The following is a 22,090-nucleotide window of genomic DNA, read 5'->3' on the forward strand; positions in this document are numbered from 1 at the left end:
TTTGGGGAGTTTAGTTAGGGACTGTGATTTAACTGCAAGTTACAATTACGAAGTCAGTTCCAGACCTGGTAGTTGGAAAATCTAAGGATATACTAGCCTGTATAATAGCCACTGGAAGCCCTAGAATTGCAGCGCCTGAACTGCGCTTAGTCTAAATTAAATGAAATATAAAAGCAGGGGGAATCAGGGGGAATTTGAAAGAATTTATATATGTATCTGTGTGTATATACATATACACATACTATATATGTGTGTGTGTGTGTGTGTGTGTGTGTGTGTGTGTGTGTGTGTGTGTGTGTGTGTGTGTGTGTGTATATATATATATATATATAGTGGCTATATGTGCATGTGAGCATATATACAATTATATCTTGGCATCTGTGGGGATTGGTTTCAAGACTACCTTTTCCCATACCAAATCCCACAGATGTTCAAGTCTCTTATTTTAAAAATGGCATTGTTAAATCCAAGTTGAAATCCCAACAGTATATTTCACAGAACTAGAAAAAACAATCCAAAAATTCACTTGGAACCAAAGAGACCTAGAATAGCAGAAGCAATTCCAGGCAACAGAAACATGACAGGGGATATCATAATGCCCAACTTGAAACTATACTATAAAGCCACTGTGATAAAAACAGCACGGTACTGGCTAAGAAACAGGCCAGAATAGATTAGAAGATGCAGAAACAACTCCAGACATACTCAGCCACCTCATCTTTGACAAAGCAGCCAACCTTCCTCAGTGGAAGAAAGATAGCCTCTTCAATAAATAGTGTTGGAAAAACTGGATTTCAACCTGCCAAAGATTAAAATTAGACCCATATCTTTCACCATGCCCTAAACTAAAATCAAAATGGATCTGAATATTAAAATAAAAACACTAAATTTGCTGGAAGATAGGTTAGGTAGAAACCTTGAAAATGTTGGCATAAGAAAAGACTTTATGAACAAAGCCTCAGTAGCAAGGGAACTAGCACAAAGAATCAACAAGTGGGGTCTTATCCTATTAAAAAGCTTCTGCACTACAAGAGAAACCGCCAACAGAGCTAAAAGACAAACCTACAATATGGGGAAAACATTTTACTAGCTGTTCCTCAGACAAAGATCTACTATCTAGAATATATAAAGAACTTAAAAAAAAACAGACAGCCCCCCAAATTTAAAGACCCAATTCAAAAATCCAAACAGGCATATGAAATGAACAGACATTTCTCAGACAAACAAGTAAAAGCAGCAAATAAACATATGAAAAAATGTTCAATATCACTGGTCATTTGAGAGATGCAGATGTAAGCAACACTGAGACTCCACCTCAACCCAGAAAGAATGGCTGCTATAGGGCTGGGGATGTAGCTCAGTGGTTCCACTGCCTGCCTCTGAAGCACAAGGTCCCAAGTTCGATCCCCAGGACCCCCCCTCAAAAGAATGGCTATCAAGAAATCAACCAATAACAAATGCTGGTGGGGCTGCGCAGAGAAAGGAACCCTTCTCCATTGTTGGAGTGCAGACTGGTGCAATCACTGTGCAAATCAGTATAGATAATCTCTAAAACTAGGATTAGTAGTCCCATTTGATCCAGTTATTTCCCTGCTGGGTATCTTCCCAAAAGAATTAAAAGAATCATACCACAGCAATATATGTGCACCTGTGTTTATAGGGGCACAGTTTGCAATAGATAAAACTTGGAAACAGCCCAACTGCCCATCAATTGGAGACTGAATACAAGATACGTTTTTTTTTTTTAATAAATGGAGTATTATTCAGTCACAAAGAATGAAAAACTAGAGTCATTTATAGCTAAATGGATGCACTTTGAGGCCATACTCTTACGTGAAATAAATAGGACAGATGTGTAAATACCAAATAGTTTCTCTGCTGTGAGAAACTCAAAGTGTAAATAAAAATCAAAATGTATAATAGATAATGTGAAACAAGAAAAGGTCTAAAGAGGAGAAGGAAGTGGGAGGAGTATGGAAGGGAAAGGAAAAAATATGAGACAAGGAAAAAATGGAAACAAAGTCTTTGTAAATAGGGAATGGTAGAAGGGTTGAAGGGAGGGCAGGGGAATGGGGAATAAATAAGAACCAAGATATATCATGTAAAGGTACAAATTCCCAATGATAAATGTCATCATATTGTATACCTAAAATGTACAAATAAACAATGAATAAAATGGCATTGTATATGCATATAACTTATATACATCCTCATTTATATTGAGTCATTCTGAGATAACATAATCTTAATGTTATGTAAAGATGTGCTACACTTTATTGTTTAGGTACAGGTTCAGTTCACACAGTTTTTTCCCCCAAATATTTTCAATTAGCAGATGGCTGAATCAAAGTTAAAAGAGCAGTGGATTAGGAGGGCCACGGATATGTGAATGTTATAAGGACTACATTTTGAAATAATACTATTTGGGCCATACTGAGTTAGTTATCATAGCATGAAAATAAAGTTCATCTGTTTCTTTGTAATGTAGCTTTTATGGTAGAAAACTTTAAAATATACCTAACATTACATTCTAATGCATAGTGCTGGTCTAAGGTAAGTAAGAAGCTTGAGAAAGAATTCACCCCATTCCCTTATCCATCTTCCACTTCCTGCTAACTTGCTCTACTATTCCAAACCTGAAGCATAGAAGACTATTTCTTCTACTTTCCTAATATATAGCTAATCTTCAAGGAGAAAGAAAACATGCCAGAGAGCCTACGGTTCTTGTCTCCCTGCTCCCTCACTGACAAAACCACATGGGATTATCATTATCCTTGGATAGTCTAGCATGTGCTACCCCAAACAACCAGAGACAGAGACAGAGAAGTAGCTCACAAAAAGGGAATTCTAGAACCATGAAAGATTTTATCCCTGCAGATATACTTCCCCAACTTAATTATTCATGATAAACAGTTGTTGCCTTCTTAAAGTCCCTTTCCCTTTCTAGGGAAAAGTCTTTAGTTATTAAATATATGAGGTTAATGAAGGACCTCTATTCTACCACTCACTGTGTGATTTTAAGGAAATAACTATGCTGAACTTGCTTTTCCCTCTACAAAAAATGGAAGACAGAACTAAACTAGCTATAATGTATCTTCCAATTCTAACATTCACTAAACATTCTTGAAGTAATAATATTTTTCTAAACTTAGCACATATATACTCTGAAGTAGAAAAAATGGGAAATTATTTAAATATTTTCATACTGAAATTCAAAGTTCACAAACTACACAAAGGTGGCATTTAAAGTATAGGCATGTAGCCGGGCTTGGTGGCGCAAGCCTGTAATCCTAGCACTTGGGAGGCTGAGGCAGGAGGATCGCTGCGAGTTCCAGACCAGCCTGGGCTACATAGTGAGTTCCAGGTCAGTCTCAACTACATAAGAGACTCTGTCTCAAAAAAACAAACAAACAAAAAAAACAAAGTATAGGTATGTATCATATCCTGAAATTTCAGCTATTTCAATTACATTTAAAATAATAATTAGTAAAGGAGCTAAAGGTGCAGGGAAGGTGGGATGGGTAGGGGAAGGGTAAAAAGGGAAAAGAAAAAAATGTGAGATAATGAAAAGATGAAAATAAAGTGTTTGTAGATGGGGAGAGGAGGAGGGGGTGAAGGGAGGGCAGGGGTAAGGGGAAAAAATGAGAATCAAGACTTGTCATGTACAAGATCCCAACAATGAATGTAACTGTACTGTATCCCTAAAATGAACCAATAAATTAAATTAAAGCTGAAAAAAAAATAATTAGTATCTATTCCTAGCTCAGATGTCTAGGGCTGATACATCAGTAGTTGAGGCAAGATTCTCCCATTTGGCATTCTTAATCACTAAATGCTTCTTGGCATACAGTAAAATAAGATTGGGAGTAATGAAGTAACAGAAGAATATATAATCTGAAAGTAATTTGTTGTACATCTGAAAATGTTCTTGGGGTTCAAAGTATGCACTAGCATGCATGTCTTTCTTACCTTCACGGCTCATTTTATTCTATTAGTGCAATTTCATTAGAAGTAACGAAGGTTAAACTAACTGAAATTAGGAAACATTTGAATGCATTTTGTTTTATTTCCTCAATTTGCCCTCCCACTTCACCCACACCAACAAAAACTACAAATTTAGTAGAGATGGAGAAGTCAACAGGCTCTCCTAGAAAGATTCCAAGTTAAACAGCCACACTCAAATATACACAATAACTGTCCTATACTTGGATTTTATCCAAGCACAAGATCTCAATTTTTAGTCTGGCTCTCTCGCACTTTATCCCGAATCAATCTGGAAGAAGTAAAAGAGAGTCTCTTCTTCCCTTCAGTAAATGACTGTTGGTTCAATACCAGCAAGTAGGCTATACTGCCTGGATAGCACTGATCACGAAAGTACAATCCAGGCAGAAATTAGACTCTTATATCTATATGTAGTACAGAAGTACTAATTTGGATAATAGTGTGCAAAAAAAAAAAAAAAGACAAAACAAAGCACATTTCTACATAACAAAAACTGAAAATCTTATTCAACACTACCATAAGATCTATTATAGCCAATTTCAAAACAGAAAAAAAAAAAAGAATTTACATCAAGGATTTCTTCATATCTTTTGGCTGTTCTTTGTAGATCATCATCCTTCTCTGCAATTTTTTTATGTAACTGATTTATCTCTTCTTGATGGCTTTCTAAAAGTTCAGCTTCCACCTCCTGGGCCTTACCTAAAAATAAAAATGGACACACACAAGAAGATACATTAGTCAACAGTGAATGTCTGTATCTTAATTTTACTAAGAGTCCTCATTACAAATTAATTTTAGCAAAATTCAGTAAGTCTTACAACGTACTCAGTGATACACCCAGCCTAATAGTCATCAATTGATCAAAAGAACCCTTGAATTCAGCCTAAGTGTCTTTATAAGGTAGTTATTAACTAATGATTTCTGATTCAGCTATTCTTGCTCTCTCTGAGACATTGCCAGGCAGGGCAGGGCAGAGAACTTCCTAGAACCTGGTAGAGAAATTCTTGAACAAGAATCATTTTTCCTCCAACTTAATGACTTATGGCAACTATAAAAAAGAATAAACTTAAAACTATATAGTCTCTGCTGATTGTGATTTATTCGTCATTGAATAGCTGTACTTACTGATAGTTTCTTTTATGGTCATTTCCAGCTCCTGTTCTTTTTGTGCCAGCTGGGTATTAAACTCCCTCATCAGTTGTTTTAATGTGGAATTATGCTTCAACTCAAGATCTTCCTGCTCCTGTCTGAGAAACAAAAATGTAGAGTTAATTGCTGCCACACAAAAAACAAATTGCAATGAGTTACCTGGACTGCAAAACCGTTCACAGTATGATTTCACTGGTATGAAAACAAGTTAAGTGTATGTATGTGCGCATGTGTGTGTCGTCCAAGTACAGAAAACTTCTGGAAAGATATACAAACTATGACTGGCCCTAGGAAGTGGTCAGGGGATGAACAGTATTTTTCCCACTTTAAACTTCTACCATAGGCACCTGTGGTATATAATAATAATGTTACTACTAAAAACAATAAACCAAAGAGAAAATAGTTACTTGTTATATTGAGGCAAAGGTTTTTTTCCCCCCTAAATGGACATGGAATACTGCCTCTTGTCTTAAACTGTTTTTTTTTTTATTTCTTTTCAGTATTTTAACGTACTAAATTTATGTTTAACACTTTTCTTTTCCACTACTTGGGGATCAATCCAAGTGTTCTTTTTTTTCGTACTGGGGATAGAACTCCGGCCCTTCTGCTTAAGAGGCAGGCAGCAGAACCACTGAGCCAAAATCCCTAGCCCAACCCAAGCATTCTTTACTTGCAAAGTTGACCGGATGCCCTCAAACTTGTGAGCCTCCTACCTCAGCCTCCTAGGTAGCTGGGATTATAGACGTGTACCACCATGTTTAGCTTACATTTAACACTTTGTGTAGGTAAAGCGTTCAAATAATCTAAAATAATTGTACTAAGCACACACACAAAAAGAACAATTAAAGAGGAATGCTGAAATAAAACTTACTTGATTTTCTCCTTCATGTCTTGTTCACATTCTTTCTTTAGTATATCCAATTCTTGCTGATGTTCCTTCCTTAACATTCGAAGGTCTTTCTGCAATCTTACAACCTCCTTGCTCAGTTTCTGCTTTTCTCGCTCTGTCCCTGCTAATTTAAACTCCAGGTCATTGTGCTGGGTTTCCAAGTTACCAAGCAATTTGGGTTGGATTGCATGTGATATGGAATTTTCTTCAGTACCATCTTCCAAACCTTCAATGTTTTTATTTTTTCCATCATTGTGTTGCTGTAAAGCCTGTAATTTTTCATATTTTGAAATCAACTCTTCCATTTCAAGTCTATGTACCTCCTTCTCTCTTACTAAGCAAGAATCCAGTTCTTTTATCTTTTGTTCCAAGGAATGACAGGTTAGTTCCTTCTCCTGGAGGGTTTTCTGGACATCGTAAACCACATTTTCCCAGTTTTGCTTTGCCTCTCTGTTATTTTTGCCTTCCTCTTCTTCTACATGCTGGGATACTATTAATGAGTATTTCTTTTTCTCTTCAAGTTCTTCTTGAAGATGACCTATCATAACCTGATCTTCATGTTGTTTTGCTTCAGCATGCTTTAATTTTATCAAGACCTCCTGATGCTCGCATTGCATTTCAGAATGAGAACATGTAATTGTCTCTTTTTCCTGCTCTAGCTTTTGCAGTAGCTTTTCTTTTTCAGTCAAACTTCTTTGTAAGGCATTGATTTTTTCTTCATATGCCATCTGCACACAGATTTCGGAATCTGCTTCTTTTTGTTCAGTACATGCTGTCATATTTTCTGCTGATCGGAACATATCTGCTGTTTCTGATTGTGGAGAACTTTCCAATAACTTAAGTTTTTCTTCTAAGACATGAATTTCCCCTTCTCTTTCTTGCAATTTTTTATTTAGTTCACTCAAATGGCTTTCTGTACCTTTTTTATATTGCTGTTCTTTCTCCTCCATTTGAGACAACAACTGCTTCTTGATAGCAGCAATTTTTTGTTCAGCTTTTTTTTTCAGTTCTGCTAATTTTGTAGCACTTTCTAACTCAAATTTATCTTCCAATGCTTTTAACTCCGCTTCTTTGCTTTTCACACTTGAATTCACACATTCTAATTCTTTCTTCTTAATTTCAAGTTCAGCTTCCATGAAAGACACTTGCTTTTCAAGCCTTAAAACTTTTCCCTCAGCTTCTTTAACTCTGTTCTCCTTTTCTTCTCCTAAGTCTTGAAAGTGCTTAATTTTCTGAACCAATTCTTTCTGTTCATTATCTTTTTGTTGATTATAATTTTTAAGAACTTCATTTAAAGACTCGATTTCAATTGTTTGCTGAGTAGTACGATCCTCTAATTCCATAATCCTTGCTGTTTGAGTCTTTAACTCAGTCTCTAAATTACACTCCTTTTTCTCCATCTTGTTCTTCTTATCTTCTATTTCATACTTTAGACATTCAAATTGTTTCTTTTGCTGATCAAGGTCTTCCTTTAATAAATGTATCTGCTCATCCTTTTCATTAGCTTCCTTTGTTTTTAACTCAAGCTGCATCTGCAATTCTTTAGCAGTGTTTTGATATTGTACAAATTTTGTTTGTGCTTTTTTCTTCCATTCTGAGAATTTGTTAGACCAGTGATCCACCTGCTCAAGAGCAGAAATTTTCTCTTTATTCAGAGTATCAACTCTCAAGGATAAATCTTGCACCTGATCCTGTAATTCACGTTGTTGTTTATCATATTGCTTACTCAGTGAGGAAATGGCTGCTTCTTTTTCAGTTAGGCTAATACTATTCTGAAGTTGAACATTCAAATCAGTTAGCTGTTTTCTAAGAATGACAATCTCAGATTTTTTTTCTGTAAGCTCTTCTTTCATTAATGTGACAGCATTGATGTTTTCCGATAATTCTTTCTTTAACTGCGTGATACAAGACTCCTTTTCTGAGGCAACCTGTTTCTGATTACCTCCTTCCTTCTGTAGGGCTTCTTTTTCTGTTACAAGACCTTCAATTTCAGCCTTCATGCTCTTAATTTGACTTTCCTTTTCTTCTAACTGATGGGTGGCCTGTTGAAAAGAAATATTTAGTGTATTTTGCTCTTCTGTTAGCTGTTTAAGTTGTGCTTCTAATTCAGATACCTTGCAAGTTTTCATCAGGAGTGCCTCCTTGACTTTAGTTGTGTGGTGCTGACAATGGGAAATCCGAGCAATAATGGCATAAGTTTTACTACTACTAATGTCTATTAGTTCATTTGTTTTAGCTTCCAATAAAGCTTTAGTTTTCTTACAGTAACAATCGAGCTGTAACGCTATTTCCTCAGACAGTGCTTTGAATTCTAAGCTTTTGTCCTCAAGGCTTTTCTTACTTGTTTCATGTAAAGACTTTAAACTCTGGAATTCTTCATCCTTGATTTTCAACTTGTCTGTCAACTCCAAAACCTTAAACTTATCTTTTCCTGCCAGCATTTTCAGTTCAACTAGTTGTTCCTGAAGAGAAGTATTTTCCTTCAAAGAATGATTCAATTCAGCCTCCAGTTTTTCAAGTTGTGCTCTCAGTTCACTTTCATTTTGTGAAAGAGAAGTCATATGAACAGACTTCTGTTCCAGCTGTTCCTGCAATTCCTTTAATGCTGCATCCTGCTTAACACCTTCTTCCTTCAGCCACGTTATTTCCTTGTTCATCTCTTCTTTTTCACACACATGTATATGGATCTTTTGCTTCAGTTCTGCTATCTCTTGTTCTTTCTTCTGTAATTGGATTTCATAATTTTCCTGAAGTTCTTCAGCTTGCTGATTAAGCTTCTTTTCCCAGCTTGAGACAGCATCATGGAGTTCTTGCTGATGGACCTCTGTGAGACTTTCTATTTGCTCCTTCTGGTTTGTTTCAAGTCTTGACACTGCATCACTGATTCCAGATGAATTAGCCTGTGTCATTTCCAACATTTTGGCATTGAACTGCTTTTCTTTCTGACTAAGCTCTAGGACAGTATTTTCCAGCTCTTTTTTAAGTTTGGCTTCCTGATCCACCAGTTTCTTCCTTAATGTTTCTTGTGTCTCCTTTGCTTTCTGCTTAATTTTTTCCATTTTCTTTTCTTGATTTTTAAATTTAGTTTCATATTCCTCCTGCAAAGTACTAATACTGCCCTCCTTGGCTGACAATTTCTGTTTGAGTATATCAATTTCTTTACATTGTCCTTCTCTCATTTGTAAAATTGTATTTTCTTTTTCCATCAACATTTGCTTTGTCTGCTCTTGTTCAATGTTACTATCTTTAAGTTGGGACTCATATAACTGTGTTAAAGATGTTATTTTTTGTTCCATTTCACTATTCTGTTTTTTAAGTCGCTGCATTACATCCTGCACCTGCATTTTATGAGATTCTAACTCACTACAAACACTTTTCTTCTGTGTTTCAACTTCAGCTACATGACTGGTAAGAAGATCTTTTTCTTTTTCCAAATTCAATAACTTCTGCTGCAGTTGGGCCAGCTGCTCCTCATATGCTTCTGCCTGGTCATGTGCGGTGCTCTGGTGCGACTGAATAAGATCCAGCTTAGCAGATGCCTGTTGCAGTTCCCCTTCGGATCTTTTAATTTCTGCCTCTAACTTTCCTATATAAGCCTGCTGTTCTTCCAAATGCTTTTCCTTTTCCTTCAAGAGAAGCCCCAGTTCATTAATTTGATCTTCTAATACCTTCTCAGTTCTCTGGATAGATATTTCTTGTTCTTTAATGATTCTGTCAACTTGTTGCTGATGCTGATTTTTCTGTTCATCCAGCCTGGTCTCCAATTCCTGCTTCGCTTTAGCTACTTGATTTGTTAGAACAGAAAGTTCCTCTTCTAGCTTGTTACGGGCTTTTACTACTTCTGACAGTTCAAAAGATAATGATTCCAGTTCTGTTTGCTTCACATCAAGCTTTTCTAAAGTTTTTTCATTCATCTCTTCTATGTGAGCCTGGAAGACACTCTCTTTCTCTTTCAATAATGTTTCTTTTTCTTGTTCACACTTTTCTCTAAATTTTTCCATCTCAGTCTGATGCTGTTGCTTTAAGATTTGGAGTCTTTCAGTCCAAAGGTTATCCTGCTGATACTGAAGGCTCTCCAATTCTGCCTTATGTTTTTCAACCATGACTGTAATTTCTTTATTGTGCTTATTTTTTTCAGCTTCGAAAAGAATAGTTAAATCTTCTGACTGAGTTTTGTTTTCTTGCAATCTTTTGGCCAAAGAACTTTCCAATTCAAGAAATCTCTGTTAATGAAAATAGATTTATTTTTAGCAATAATATACAGATGTTATATCTGCCACTCAATTAAAGGTTAAAATTCACTCATATATATATATCTCATACCAAATACAGTAAAACAAGCATTATGTTTGCCCTTAATTACTAAAGGAATCATATAATAAAGAAAAGATTGTATTTTTAACATACTTCAGAATTCCAGTTTTTTTCTACTTATTGGGTAACTATTTTAACTACTACTTCTTTCAAAAATATTCTAACTGGATAGTCAAAATATAAATAATAAATCACAAGGCACTATAGTAACTTTTGTGAGAGGATGGATTCTTTGACTGTGTATTTATCTTGAGGGTTGTAGTATATAGAACTTTATTAAATAATTTAATTTTAGAAGAAAAATAATGTATCTGATTTTTCTACCCCCAAATTATTATTTAGATTTTCTTTAAAAAGGCATTTATATAAAATTTTGCCAAATTACTGTTACTCATAATAGTAATCATTGCTAATTATTATTATCTCATAAAATATCAGTTTTGATTCTAAATAAAAAAGCACTAAATAAGATGGAGCTAGCCTGCCTTGCAAGCGCAAGGACCCGAGTTCAATCCCCAGTACCAAAAAAAAAGACGGAGCTATAGAAAGTCAGAAGGAATTATCAAATCCAACCTCTTCATGTGACCGGTAAGGAAACTAAGGCACAATTAATTTACAAAGCTAGCAAATATAAGACACAGGCCTCTTAAGCACCTATTTCACTCCACTATGCCACCTTTCATAAATGTTAATAATGGAAAAATAAAGCAGAATTTAGAAATGTGTGCAAGGAGTATAACTGTTTAACTGTCTAAATCAGAGCAAAAAAGTTAAAAGTCTAAAGAGCATTACAGTTTTCCTAACATTTTAAAACAGGAAAAGCGCCAGGGGGCCTCACAAATACACACACTGAGGGGTGTGTGTGTGCGTGTATACATATATATACATACAAATATGTTCATTATAGAACTATGTTTAATATGGGAAACTTGTGGAAAACTTAAATACAAAAGTAGGGAATTGGTATAACTAAACTCTGACAAAAGCACAGAATGGATAATGTTTAGGACACAGCATGAAATAAAGGTGAACAAGCAGGAAGATGTTAGAAGAAGTGTTGCCTGCAAAGTGAGGCCACTTCCTAGGAATCAAGGATGAGTGGGCAATGGAGAGGAAATGCCATGAAGCCTGAATACAAAGGCGTAGATTTAGTAGCTGATGGAAATACAGCCAGCTAAAAGGCAAAACCAGAAGTACCATGTAGCAAATACAGAGCCCAAAGCCACACTATCTAAAAATAAAGGGCATATATATATATAGATATAGATATAGATATAGATATAGATATCTAGATATATATCTAGATTTATATCTAGATATATATCCCAGTAAAACAAAAGCTGCTCTGAAACTATAAAGACTAGCAAGGTAATAATAGTCTCCATACACAAATAATTTCATAGCTCTGGAGCCTACACATTGTTTATCTTACAGTTCTGTAAGTCTCTGCTTCTTGCTGAAGGTCCTGAAGTTTATTTTCACTCTCTACGAGGATCGCTTTTTTCTGCAACTCTAACTCTTCCAGAGCCAAAGAATCTTGCTGCTCTTTTTCTTGGGTGATCATCAAATATTCTGATTGACTCTTTTCCTGTGCCAAAAACAATTAATACCATGTTAAGCCCACATAAATCTTCAGCATTTCCAAAGCACTTCCACAACAATCACTTTTTTCATTTGATCTGCACCCACTCCTGTGAGATAGGCAACATTGTCATTTTTCATCTGCAGAAATGAGGCACTAAAGCTATTTTCCACTATAGCTTTGCCACAACTACTCTTAATATGAAAAGTTCTGTTCCAATAACCACACTATATCGTCTATTTTTCCATTACTTAAAATGTTTTACAAAACACAATGCTGAAAGTGAAGGGTCACATAGTTGTTGCTACCTCACCTCTGAATAAGATTAGTATTTTAACACTAGGTCTAGAAACTACATTTTAAATTTATGTACTTTGTGAAAAATGTGTCATTATAACACGGTCTCTCACATGGAAAAGTCAATCAAAATCAGAAGATCTGAATATATGGAACAGATCAAGGAAATATCTATAAAACTAAAAACTAAGCCTTGAGTACTCTTTTTAGATGATCTGGGCTCTAGCACATCCTCAGTTTTTAAGAGTTTCTTTGCCCTTACTATGTATCAATATTTATATTTATATTGGAGGTTTTTATTGTGTTGGGAAGAGAAGTCTAGAGAGCACTTTTCACATTAAACTAGGACATTAAGTGATAATTTCTTCATTGAACTGTAATTACAATAAGTGCACTTAGTTATACTTACTGCTCAGACATTGACTGATTTTTTATTTATTTACTTTTAGTACCAGGGATCAAACCCAGGACCTTGTGCTTGCCAGGCAGGCATGGCACCACTGAGGTATACCCCTGACCCAGACATCCTCTACTGACAGCAGCATTTTCAGATCATTATAATCTGGTGAAGCACAATGCTTTAAGGAATGTTCCATATTACATCGATTTTTAAATATTTTCAATATACTGTATTGCTTAATAAAAACTATGTGTGTACATGTGTGTGTGTGTATGTATGTGTGTGTGTGCACATGCATTACTAGGAGTTAAACTCAGAGGCTTCACACTGAGCTATATACTGAATCCTTTTTCATTCTGAGAAAGGATCTCACTAAGTCACAGGGCTTGGCAAGTCAGGGGTCAAACTTTCAATCCTCCTGCTTCAACCTCCCCGAGTGCAGGTATGCACCACCACACTCATATAAATATTTTTAAAATGCAATTTTTCTATATCTGAATAAAGATAACAGAGGAAAACTTTAACTCTTTTCAATTAAGAAAGGAAGGGAATGGCAGCATAAGCCTATAATCTCAGTATTCTTGGAGGCTATGGCAGAATAACTGCAAGTTCAAAGGCAGCCTGGGCAACTTAACAGATTTAGTGAAACCCTGACTCAAAATAAAAACTTAAAAAATGGATGGGGGCAGAGATAAGGGGAAAAAATGAGAACCAAGACCTGTCATGTAAAGGTACAAGATCCCAATGGTGAATGTAACTGTACTTTATACCTAAAATGTACCGATAAACTAAAAAAAATTTAAAAAACTAAAAAATGGCTGGGGATGTAACTCCATGTGAAAGCCCTGAATTCAATCCCCAGTACCATAAAACAGAAGAACAACAAAACAAACAATAAAAAGAAAGAAAGGGGAAAACATACATGTATGTATGCATGTGTCATTCTTGTTCAACTTGGAATATACCTTAATATATCAGTTCCTCAAAAACAATAGTAAAATGTCAATGTTTAAGGCCCAGAGCCTCCAAAGACCCCAAATTGTTCCCGGATAAAAGCCCACAGTTGGTCATTACTAAAAGCTTTTTACCACCATGTCCAGTTTCACTCACATTCCACTTTCTTACTTAATTTCCATGCCATTTGTTTTCCTCCCATTTTTAATTTGTGCTGTCTTGTTATATTTTAAATATTCCTACAGACTTCTCTAAGTTCTTATAAACTATTCCTTTTTTGGACCAACAGAAAATACAAATACATATCCCTACATGTGTAAATTTCACAACCACACACTAATTTCTTATACTTTAGCTAACCCTAACCACATGTAAATTCATGTGCCTGTTTGCTTCACAAAGCAGAAAACTTGTTACCTCAATTCAAGAATTTTTTCTACTAGAAATTCCTTAAAGCTCAGACCCAACTAAGAATGAAAAAACAGAGTTGTAGCTCACTGGTAAAGTGCTTGCCTAACAATTGCAAGACCTTGGGTTCAATCCCCAGGGCTGCGAGAGAAAAAAAAAAAATTAAGAAAGTTATGTATGAAAGGAGATTAAAATTTTAAATGTTATTTTTCATCTTTTTGCACTGAATACATTTTAAAATTATATATACATACAAATATTTATATATATATATATGTATATATGTATATATAATTTTACAACTTATTAAAACAAACTGCATTTTCAGGATTAGCATCCTATATAGTAATTTATTTATTTTATTCATTTTTTAATTTTTTTGGTACCAGGAATTGAACTTGGGTCCTTGCACTTGCGAGACAGGCAGTGGAACCACTGAGCTAAATCCCCGACCTATATAGTAATTTATATACAAGAGCATTACAATTGAAGAAAAATATTTTTTGTTTTTCATTTTCAAATAATACCAGTTGAACAAATCTTTCAGCTAAAATATGAATCTTACTTTTCTGGTTATTGGTCTTATTGTTTGGTATATTTTTTAAATTTAAGTTTATTTCTTAAACACATATTGATTCGTTTTCTTCCTCTTTCAATACAATTCATATAAACTTTGGAAGCCTTGAGCTCTGGATAAATTCAGTCTGTTGAGTTCTTAAACATTCTTCCTAAATTATGTAGTTACTGTTTCAATTAACCTTTTTTCTTTTTTCCTCTTAATTATAGGTTGTTGCTAGTATGAAAAGGATAAATAAATTCATGAAAACCTGGAAAATCAAAAAATTTCATTTTCACAAATTACTAAGCTAACAAGCTCTAACAGCCTTTTTTGGGCCTATCTGCTATCCTCAGGTCAAGGCTGCCTGTAGTCTAACCTAAAGCTGGGAGGCAAGGATGAGGAATGATAACTCTTTTAACTCTGTGGAATTTAGTTATAACAAAAACAAAATAGGTACTTACAAGAGCTACTTTCATTTGATCCTGTAACTCCCTTTCTCGGGTCTGAAACTTCTTGGTCAATTCTTGTTCTTTGCTGATCAGCTCCTTTTCATGAAGTTTCTGTAGTTTAGCAATTTGTTCTTCTGAAGATTTCTGAAAATCAGTCAAACAGATAAAGTGAAAATATCCAGAATGAAATATGTAATTCCACAACTAAATAACACTTTATTACAGTTTAATCAAAGTAATAACATTAAGAGGAGAAACTAGAGCACATTCCTCCACACAGATCAAAAGCCACAAAAGGTTTAAAAAAAACAGTAATATTTCTCTCTTAGTTTAAAATAAGAAGTGTTGCTCCTGTGGTAGGTGTGCATAAAGCTGAAGTTCCATTTCCACATGTGCAGGGCAATTCCCCACTGGCCTGATAAGGAAGCATCGTGGGCAGGGGAATAAGGGATGCTGTCAGAGAGGGCACTTTACTGTGGTCAAGCTGCCCTGGCTGCACTAATACAATTATGTCTAGCTTTCTAGGCTATGAATATTTATTAAAAAGTTATTGGCCTCATTTTTTTTCTAGATAGGAAAACTCCATCTTACATAAATGTCAAAAGTATAAATAAACCCAACAGTTAATATATTCAAAACTACCAAAAGAATGGGGGAAGGAGTTACTAGACAAAACAAACATAACAAGATCAGCCAATATTCTCCCCAAAAGTAAGTAGTGAGAGGAAGCTACCAAATAATAGAACATATTACAAAACTAGAATAAATACAGTAGTGCAACAGACAGCACAGGGTGAAACAAAGTAATGAAGTGTCATGGAGAATCCAGACAAAAGAACCACATCTAATACTTTACTAATTTAGTAATTAATCAAATAATATGGCATATCAGAGAGAAAAGGTGGATTGTTAAATAAATGATATGGAGATTATCTGAGAGTCACTTGGAAACAATTTAAGTTGGGTTTTACCTTATTTCTTCACTAAATAAATTTCAGTTGGACTAAAAATATAACCATATATAATGAGCCATCAAAGTATCAAGAAAAAATAATTTTAAAAATCTCAAAATTTAAATAGAACAAAAATAACAAATAGCAGCTAGGCATGGAGGCATAAACCCATTATCCTAGCATTCTAGGAGACTCATACAAGAAGACAGCAAGTTCAAGCCCAGTCTCAGCAAATTAGTACCTCAGGGAGAATTAGTCTCAAAATAAAACATAAAAAAGGGCTGGGGATATGCCCAGTGTAAAACCCCTAGGTTCAATACTCAGGAATGGGGTAAAAAAATCTAGATAGCCATTAAAGAATAGTGAATTCAACTGCCAGGAAAAGAAAATCTCCTCCAGAATTTAAAAAAAAAGTGAAAAAAAAAAAAGTCAACAAACAATAGACTAAGAAAAGACTGCATAGTATATCTGTGTATTAATTTCCCATGATATAATCAGTTTCCTACTGATGGATGTTAAGAGGTTTAGTTATTGTTATTGCAAATAGTAACTACACTTAAACATATTTGCCCAAATGCATATTTCTTTTTTTTTTCTTGCAGTGCTACGGACTGAACATGGGCTCTTGTACATGCTAGACAAGTGCTCTATCACTGAGCTACACTCATAGCCTCATACGTGAAAGTACTCAGTATTCTTCAAAGTGGAATATTACTCAGGCCAAACATTATGTGTATTATTATTATTATTATTGCCTGGCTGCTACAAATTTTAAAGAGGACAATTTACTCTCAATGAATTAGAAATGTCACCTTCCAGAAAAATGTCATCTTACTTTTTAATCTTTCCAAGTAAAAAGAGAATCACCGTAGTTCTAATATGCATAATTCCTATCTGTATAATAAACATTTTTATGTTTAGAAGGAACCTGTCATTTTCCTTTTTTTCTTGGTACCAGGGATCAAACTTGGGACCTTGCACTTGCAAGGCAGGTGGCGGAACCACTGACCTAAATGCCCGGCCCCATCTTCTTTAATTGCCTGACTGAATCCTTGATTTTGGGGGGAAAGTGGTGCTATTTGTCATTTATTTTCTTAATGAGTCATAGAAGCACTTTACTTATAGTGTACATTTACTCATGGAGTATAAGGTGCTTTTATCCAAGTAATTTTCTTAGCCACTTACACACAGATTAGGCAAGTCCTTTTTTGACCATGTCCTGTGGAGGATATTCTATCGAAGCAGCTAAACAACCCACCTTCAAGGAGTTTAAAGTCAGGAAGCCAGGTAAGGTACACCTCAGTTTATAACATCGCCCAATGCAGAGAAAGCAAAGCTTGAAAGGATGCAGAAAATCACCTAAACATTAAGTTAATATCTCTATCAAAAATTTTTAAACTGTATCCAGGCCATCATAAAGTGATGAAAGTCTGAAATACAAATCAATTCTTCCCTAAAAAAACTATAGCAAAAACGCAAACTTAAGTTTCAAAATTGGTGTAGATCACTTCAGTCCAAAATTATTCTTACTTTCATTATGTCAACAACCTCCTGTTTCACCCGACTTAATTCCTGTTGAAGACTGATGCGTTCCTGCTCACTTGCTTTTTCAATAGCTTTTATTTGTTCATCCATTTCTTCCTTCATTTTTCTCCGTGCCTCTTCTGTTTTTTGGGCTGTGCTCAAGGCCTTTTCAAGTTCCTCAAAAGCTATAATTAAAACAATAGAAAACAAGTATCTCAAGAAATATTATCACTGAGCTAAAGTGTTGTACATTCAACTTATGGGAACTAAGAGCAGCTGTAGCAAGACAGGTTAAAAAAACACATAATTGTTCGAAGCCAAGGGATACTTCTGAAGTGTTCAATAAAGACACAAGAATTGTTCAGTCACTGAAACAAGTATTTTTGTTACATTCTGGATTAAGATATTAAGACTGCTTATGAGTTTAAGCTCAGAAGTCTGAAAAAAATACTGTTCTGGTTTTTTTGAGGGGGATTGTTTTTGGATTTTTTTGGTACCAGGGATCAAACTCGGGTCCTTGCACTTGTGAAGCAGAATACTGTAATATTAAAGATTCCTCAATTTCTCTACCAGTGTCCTTATGAATGAAAGACATGTACCTACTTCTGTATTGTATAATTTCAACTGCTTCTTTGCTATATAGTTCTTAATTTATCATCAGTAACTATGCAACAATACTGTATACTCACTGGGATATATTTAAGAATGGAGCCAGGGAATTAGCTCAGTGGTGCTGCCAACTGCCTCACAAGCCCAAGGTCCTGAGTTTGATCCCCAGTACCAAAAAAAAAAAAAAAAAAAAAAAAAAAAAAAAGAATGGAAACACTATTCTTTCAATTCTTTTAAAATCTTCTCAAACATATAATAAAAAAGGAGGTTTTGCTTTTTTTTAAAAGCATTCACTGACTGAATCACACATAGTACTGTGTTTTTTTGTCTCCCTCCCCCACAACCTGTTCCCAGAAAGGGGTCTATGTTTCTCAAACTGGCTTCTCCATCCTCCCACCTCAGCTTCCCAAAAGTGTGCTGTACTTTTGAACTGAAACTTACTTGTATAAGTTTAAAGTTAGAGCTGCCTTCAGTTGACTATAAAGAAAACTACCTGATTAAACAATACACAAAAAGGCACTATCAGTAGGGAGTTCTTGGGTGAAATAAGTAGAAATTCAGGCCCAGCAAAAATAATCACCTTAGCTAGAGCAGTCAGGTCTTTAAGAAGACCAAGTAGCTCACAAAGCATCTAACAAAACCAGATAGGATGCCTGTAACAGCTGGGTAATTTGGCATTAAAACTGCATATATTATGTTTATCGATATTTATGTATGCATGTATGTGTGTATACACAGATTCGTGTGTACATGTGATTATATATATATACACATTAGCATAATGATAGCCTGTGAATATATCCTGCTACTTTCATACTAAACTATTTCCTTTAGTTGTGACAGAGTTGAAAACTTCCCATTACATGGAGATAAATTATAAATAAAAGTCAATGCTCAAGCAAGGTTTTAATCCCATCAAGAAACATGTTCAGGAAAGACAGTTCATTGACCTAGTTGTATAAGAAGTATGGGAATCTCAACCCAGAGCATCTCAATAAGACAAAAAAAAGAAAGAAAAGAAAAAAGAATTCTATTAACCATAGTTTGGTTTTAAGACACTGAAGAATGGGCACAGGAATTGCATACCTGAAGACAAACACCTATTCTAAAGCATTTTCTTAATGGTAAATTCAATTAGGTACAGAAAAGGGCAGAAAAAGGCTGACCTCTGACAACAACTGAGAAACACAATTTAGCTCTCAGTTTAAATAATAATTTCTATGGCAATCATAAATCTTGATATAAAATAAATCTATCAAATTCATTAATTTTATATTTTAAGGTGTAAAACTGATGCTCAAATATGGTATAAATTTCAAGAGTATTAATTAGCTGAAGTCATTTTTCAAGATTCTTAATCTAAATTTACTATAATTTGTCTACAACCATCAAGACGATAATCCTTAGATATGAATGTTGAAAAATTAAATGTTTTTAAAATTGTTTTTAAACTAGCTATTCTTTCTACAGTGTTTTAGTTTTTAATTTTTATTGGTATATGTTTGTAATACAAAATGATCTGGTTCTTCATGGGGAGTTTGTACCTGTACACAACACATTTTAATAGTGTTAATGTATTTTCATCCCTTTCCTCTCCTTCTGTTTCTGTCTCTTGGTTCCATTTCCTTTTGCAAAAGACTTCTCCCCCATTTCCTATTTTCTATCTTTTATTTTGTTTTTTATTTATATTTTAGGTTTTTTATATAAGATAATTCAGTAGATATTTCTACTTGTATGCTTGATTATTTAAAATATGGAATGCTTCCTGATTTGGGAATCATCCTTATGAAGGATCTATGCTAATCTTCTCTGTATCATTCCAATTTCAGTATATGTGCTGCCAAAGTGAGCACTAACTATTCTTTTACTATAAATTCTAGTAATAAGCACACAGAAGTAACTAATCATTTTAATAACATGAAATTAACTCCCTCAATTAAAAATGGTAAAATATGGAAGCATGAAGGAGGTGAAGAGAGGGCGGGGGTATGGGAAAAAAATAAGAACCAAGATATATCATGTAAAGGCACAAGATCCCAATGATAAATGTAACTTTACTGTTTGTTTCATTGTACCAATAAATTTAATGGGAAAAAATGGTAAAATAAAATAATTATGGGAGATTCTATAAGAGTGTTTACTGCTTAATTTGTGCTGAATATTTAAATATGGAAAAGAAGTAATTTTTTTGATGCTTAGGTATTTAGCACTTTTCCATTACTATTATTTAACAAGTAATTTTGTTTATATTTTTTAAATTCTAGAATCCAGCATAGTATAAGTAATTATATATATTATATATAACTTTCTCATCTTTCAAGCAAAAAGTCCATGCTCTAAATTCCTATTAAAATAAAACCTTCCAATAATTAAGTTTGCTAAGCACACTTAGTAAATCTTATAATATCCTATTATATTCTGGTTTTAGTTTTCCTAAGTCACCTGATTATCCACCATATAATGATTAAAAGACACTAAGTTTTTTTGTTTTGTTTGTTGTTGTTGTTACTGGGGATTGAACTCGGGTCCTTGAGCTTGCAAGGCAGGCCACCAAACTGCTGAGCTAAATCCCTGGCCCTGAGACTAAGTTTTTTGCTCCATCGTACTTTTCATCTAAACTTAACCCTCTACTATGTCAAAAAGAAAGACAAATTTCACACATTGAAAGAAGTCTTTGAATTCAATATCCTCATTCAAACGCGGTAACTGGAGCATCCAAATTTGCCCTCACGTGATAAATCAACTTAAATATAGAAGTTTGATGGGAGAACTTTTCAAAAATATTTTATTAGTGCCTATTAATTTTACAGTACTATGTTTCAATGTGGTATCTTCATAAATGTACATATTTTGATCATATATAAACCAGAAGAATCAGTTGATTACTATTTGTTTCTGTCAACAAAATGTAGCACATTATACCTCTAACAAAAACCAAAACTCACTATTTTCTACCTCCATTCTGTTTTAAGGGAATGTCAGAAACTCTAAAAAAGCATTAAAGCACATGACATAGAATCACATATATAAAAGATTATTTCAAACCCATTATGGATCCCATACTATCACAAAACAAGCCTCTCCTTCATAGGAAATCTGCCTCCAATAGTGACTCTCATTTTGATAACTGAGAAGAACACAGTGAGAGAGTCTACGTAAGTAACCAAAAGCATCTCATCTCTGACCCTGCAATTATTACACAAAACAGTGGTATTCACACCTGTAATATTCTAAAAATGAATCCCCTACTCATTCCAAAGTGAGAATGCTGTAATTATAAGTACTAAAGAAGTATGTTCTGAGTATCCACAGAGTTATCTTTCAATTACCAACAAAAGGTAAATGAGCAGGAGAAAGAAAGCATGCATCCACCATAGCTGACAAGTCTGCCAACATGCAAGAAGGTGCAGGAAAACCGGTCAGGATTCACACTGGACAGAAAAGCTAAGCACAAACTGCCGCAGAATGTTGCAAGAACACACCGTATTCTTCCAAAGCAAAATTCAATGTATCTCAGGCAATTTTTATTAAAGAAAAAAAACTTTGAAAATACTTGTAGGCACAAGTTTAACCAACCTTAAATATAATCCTGTCAGTTCATTAAAATACAGGGCAAGACTTTTACTGCTTAGCTTCTCACTTTCCACTTAAAATAAGGTTTGCTCACACTCATGGAAATTATAAAAATGGACGATGCTTAAAGAGTTAAATGAGAAAGGTTGATAATCTACAGCTAAATAATCCAACCATTCATTTATCAAATATTTCCTGGATGTTTACCACTTGTCAATAATATGCTGGGTATTAGATGACATACAGAAAATATTTCCAAAAAAGAAAACTAAACTAGCAAAGAGGGGAGAAATAAAAGTACTGTTAGACAAAGGTAGGAATATAGCATTGATTTTGCCATTCCACCACCTTTTCTTCTCCTCAACCTATGCATCCAGATCAATTGTAATAACAAATGCCAGAATTCTGATGCTTCACATAGCATCACT

The 22,090-nt window shown here is 34.5% G+C and overlaps 1 protein-coding gene and 1 non-coding gene across 5 annotated transcripts in view; both read right to left on the bottom strand.

Annotated features, from left to right (window-relative positions):
• Positions 1-22,090, bottom strand: part of Golga4 (golgin A4) — a 114,443-nt gene that overhangs the window by 35,143 nt on the left and 57,210 nt on the right. For all 4 annotated transcript variants that reach the window (XM_010629696.2, XM_010629695.2, XM_010629694.2 and 1 more), the window contains 6 exons: positions 17,487-17,665; positions 15,016-15,147; positions 11,787-11,942; positions 6,023-10,263; positions 5,128-5,249; positions 4,571-4,701 (listed from right to left, as the gene is read on the bottom strand). In XM_010629696.2, the coding sequence (XP_010627998.1) occupies positions 4,571-4,701; positions 5,128-5,249; positions 6,023-10,263; positions 11,787-11,942; positions 15,016-15,147; positions 17,487-17,665 (4,961 nt within the window). The remainder of the gene's footprint in view (positions 1-4,570; positions 4,702-5,127; positions 5,250-6,022; positions 10,264-11,786; positions 11,943-15,015; positions 15,148-17,486; positions 17,666-22,090) is intronic.
• On the bottom strand, positions 19,837-19,942 carry LOC117283661. The gene has a single exon (XR_004514691.1). It is a non-coding gene; the product is annotated as a U6 spliceosomal RNA (small nuclear RNA).

The sequence above is a fragment of the Fukomys damarensis genome, unplaced genomic scaffold (genome assembly GCF_012274545.1).
Source record: "Fukomys damarensis isolate Sample0158 unplaced genomic scaffold, DMR_v1.0_HiC HiC_scaffold_28, whole genome shotgun sequence".
Lineage (NCBI taxonomy): Eukaryota > Metazoa > Chordata > Mammalia > Rodentia > Bathyergidae > Fukomys > Fukomys damarensis.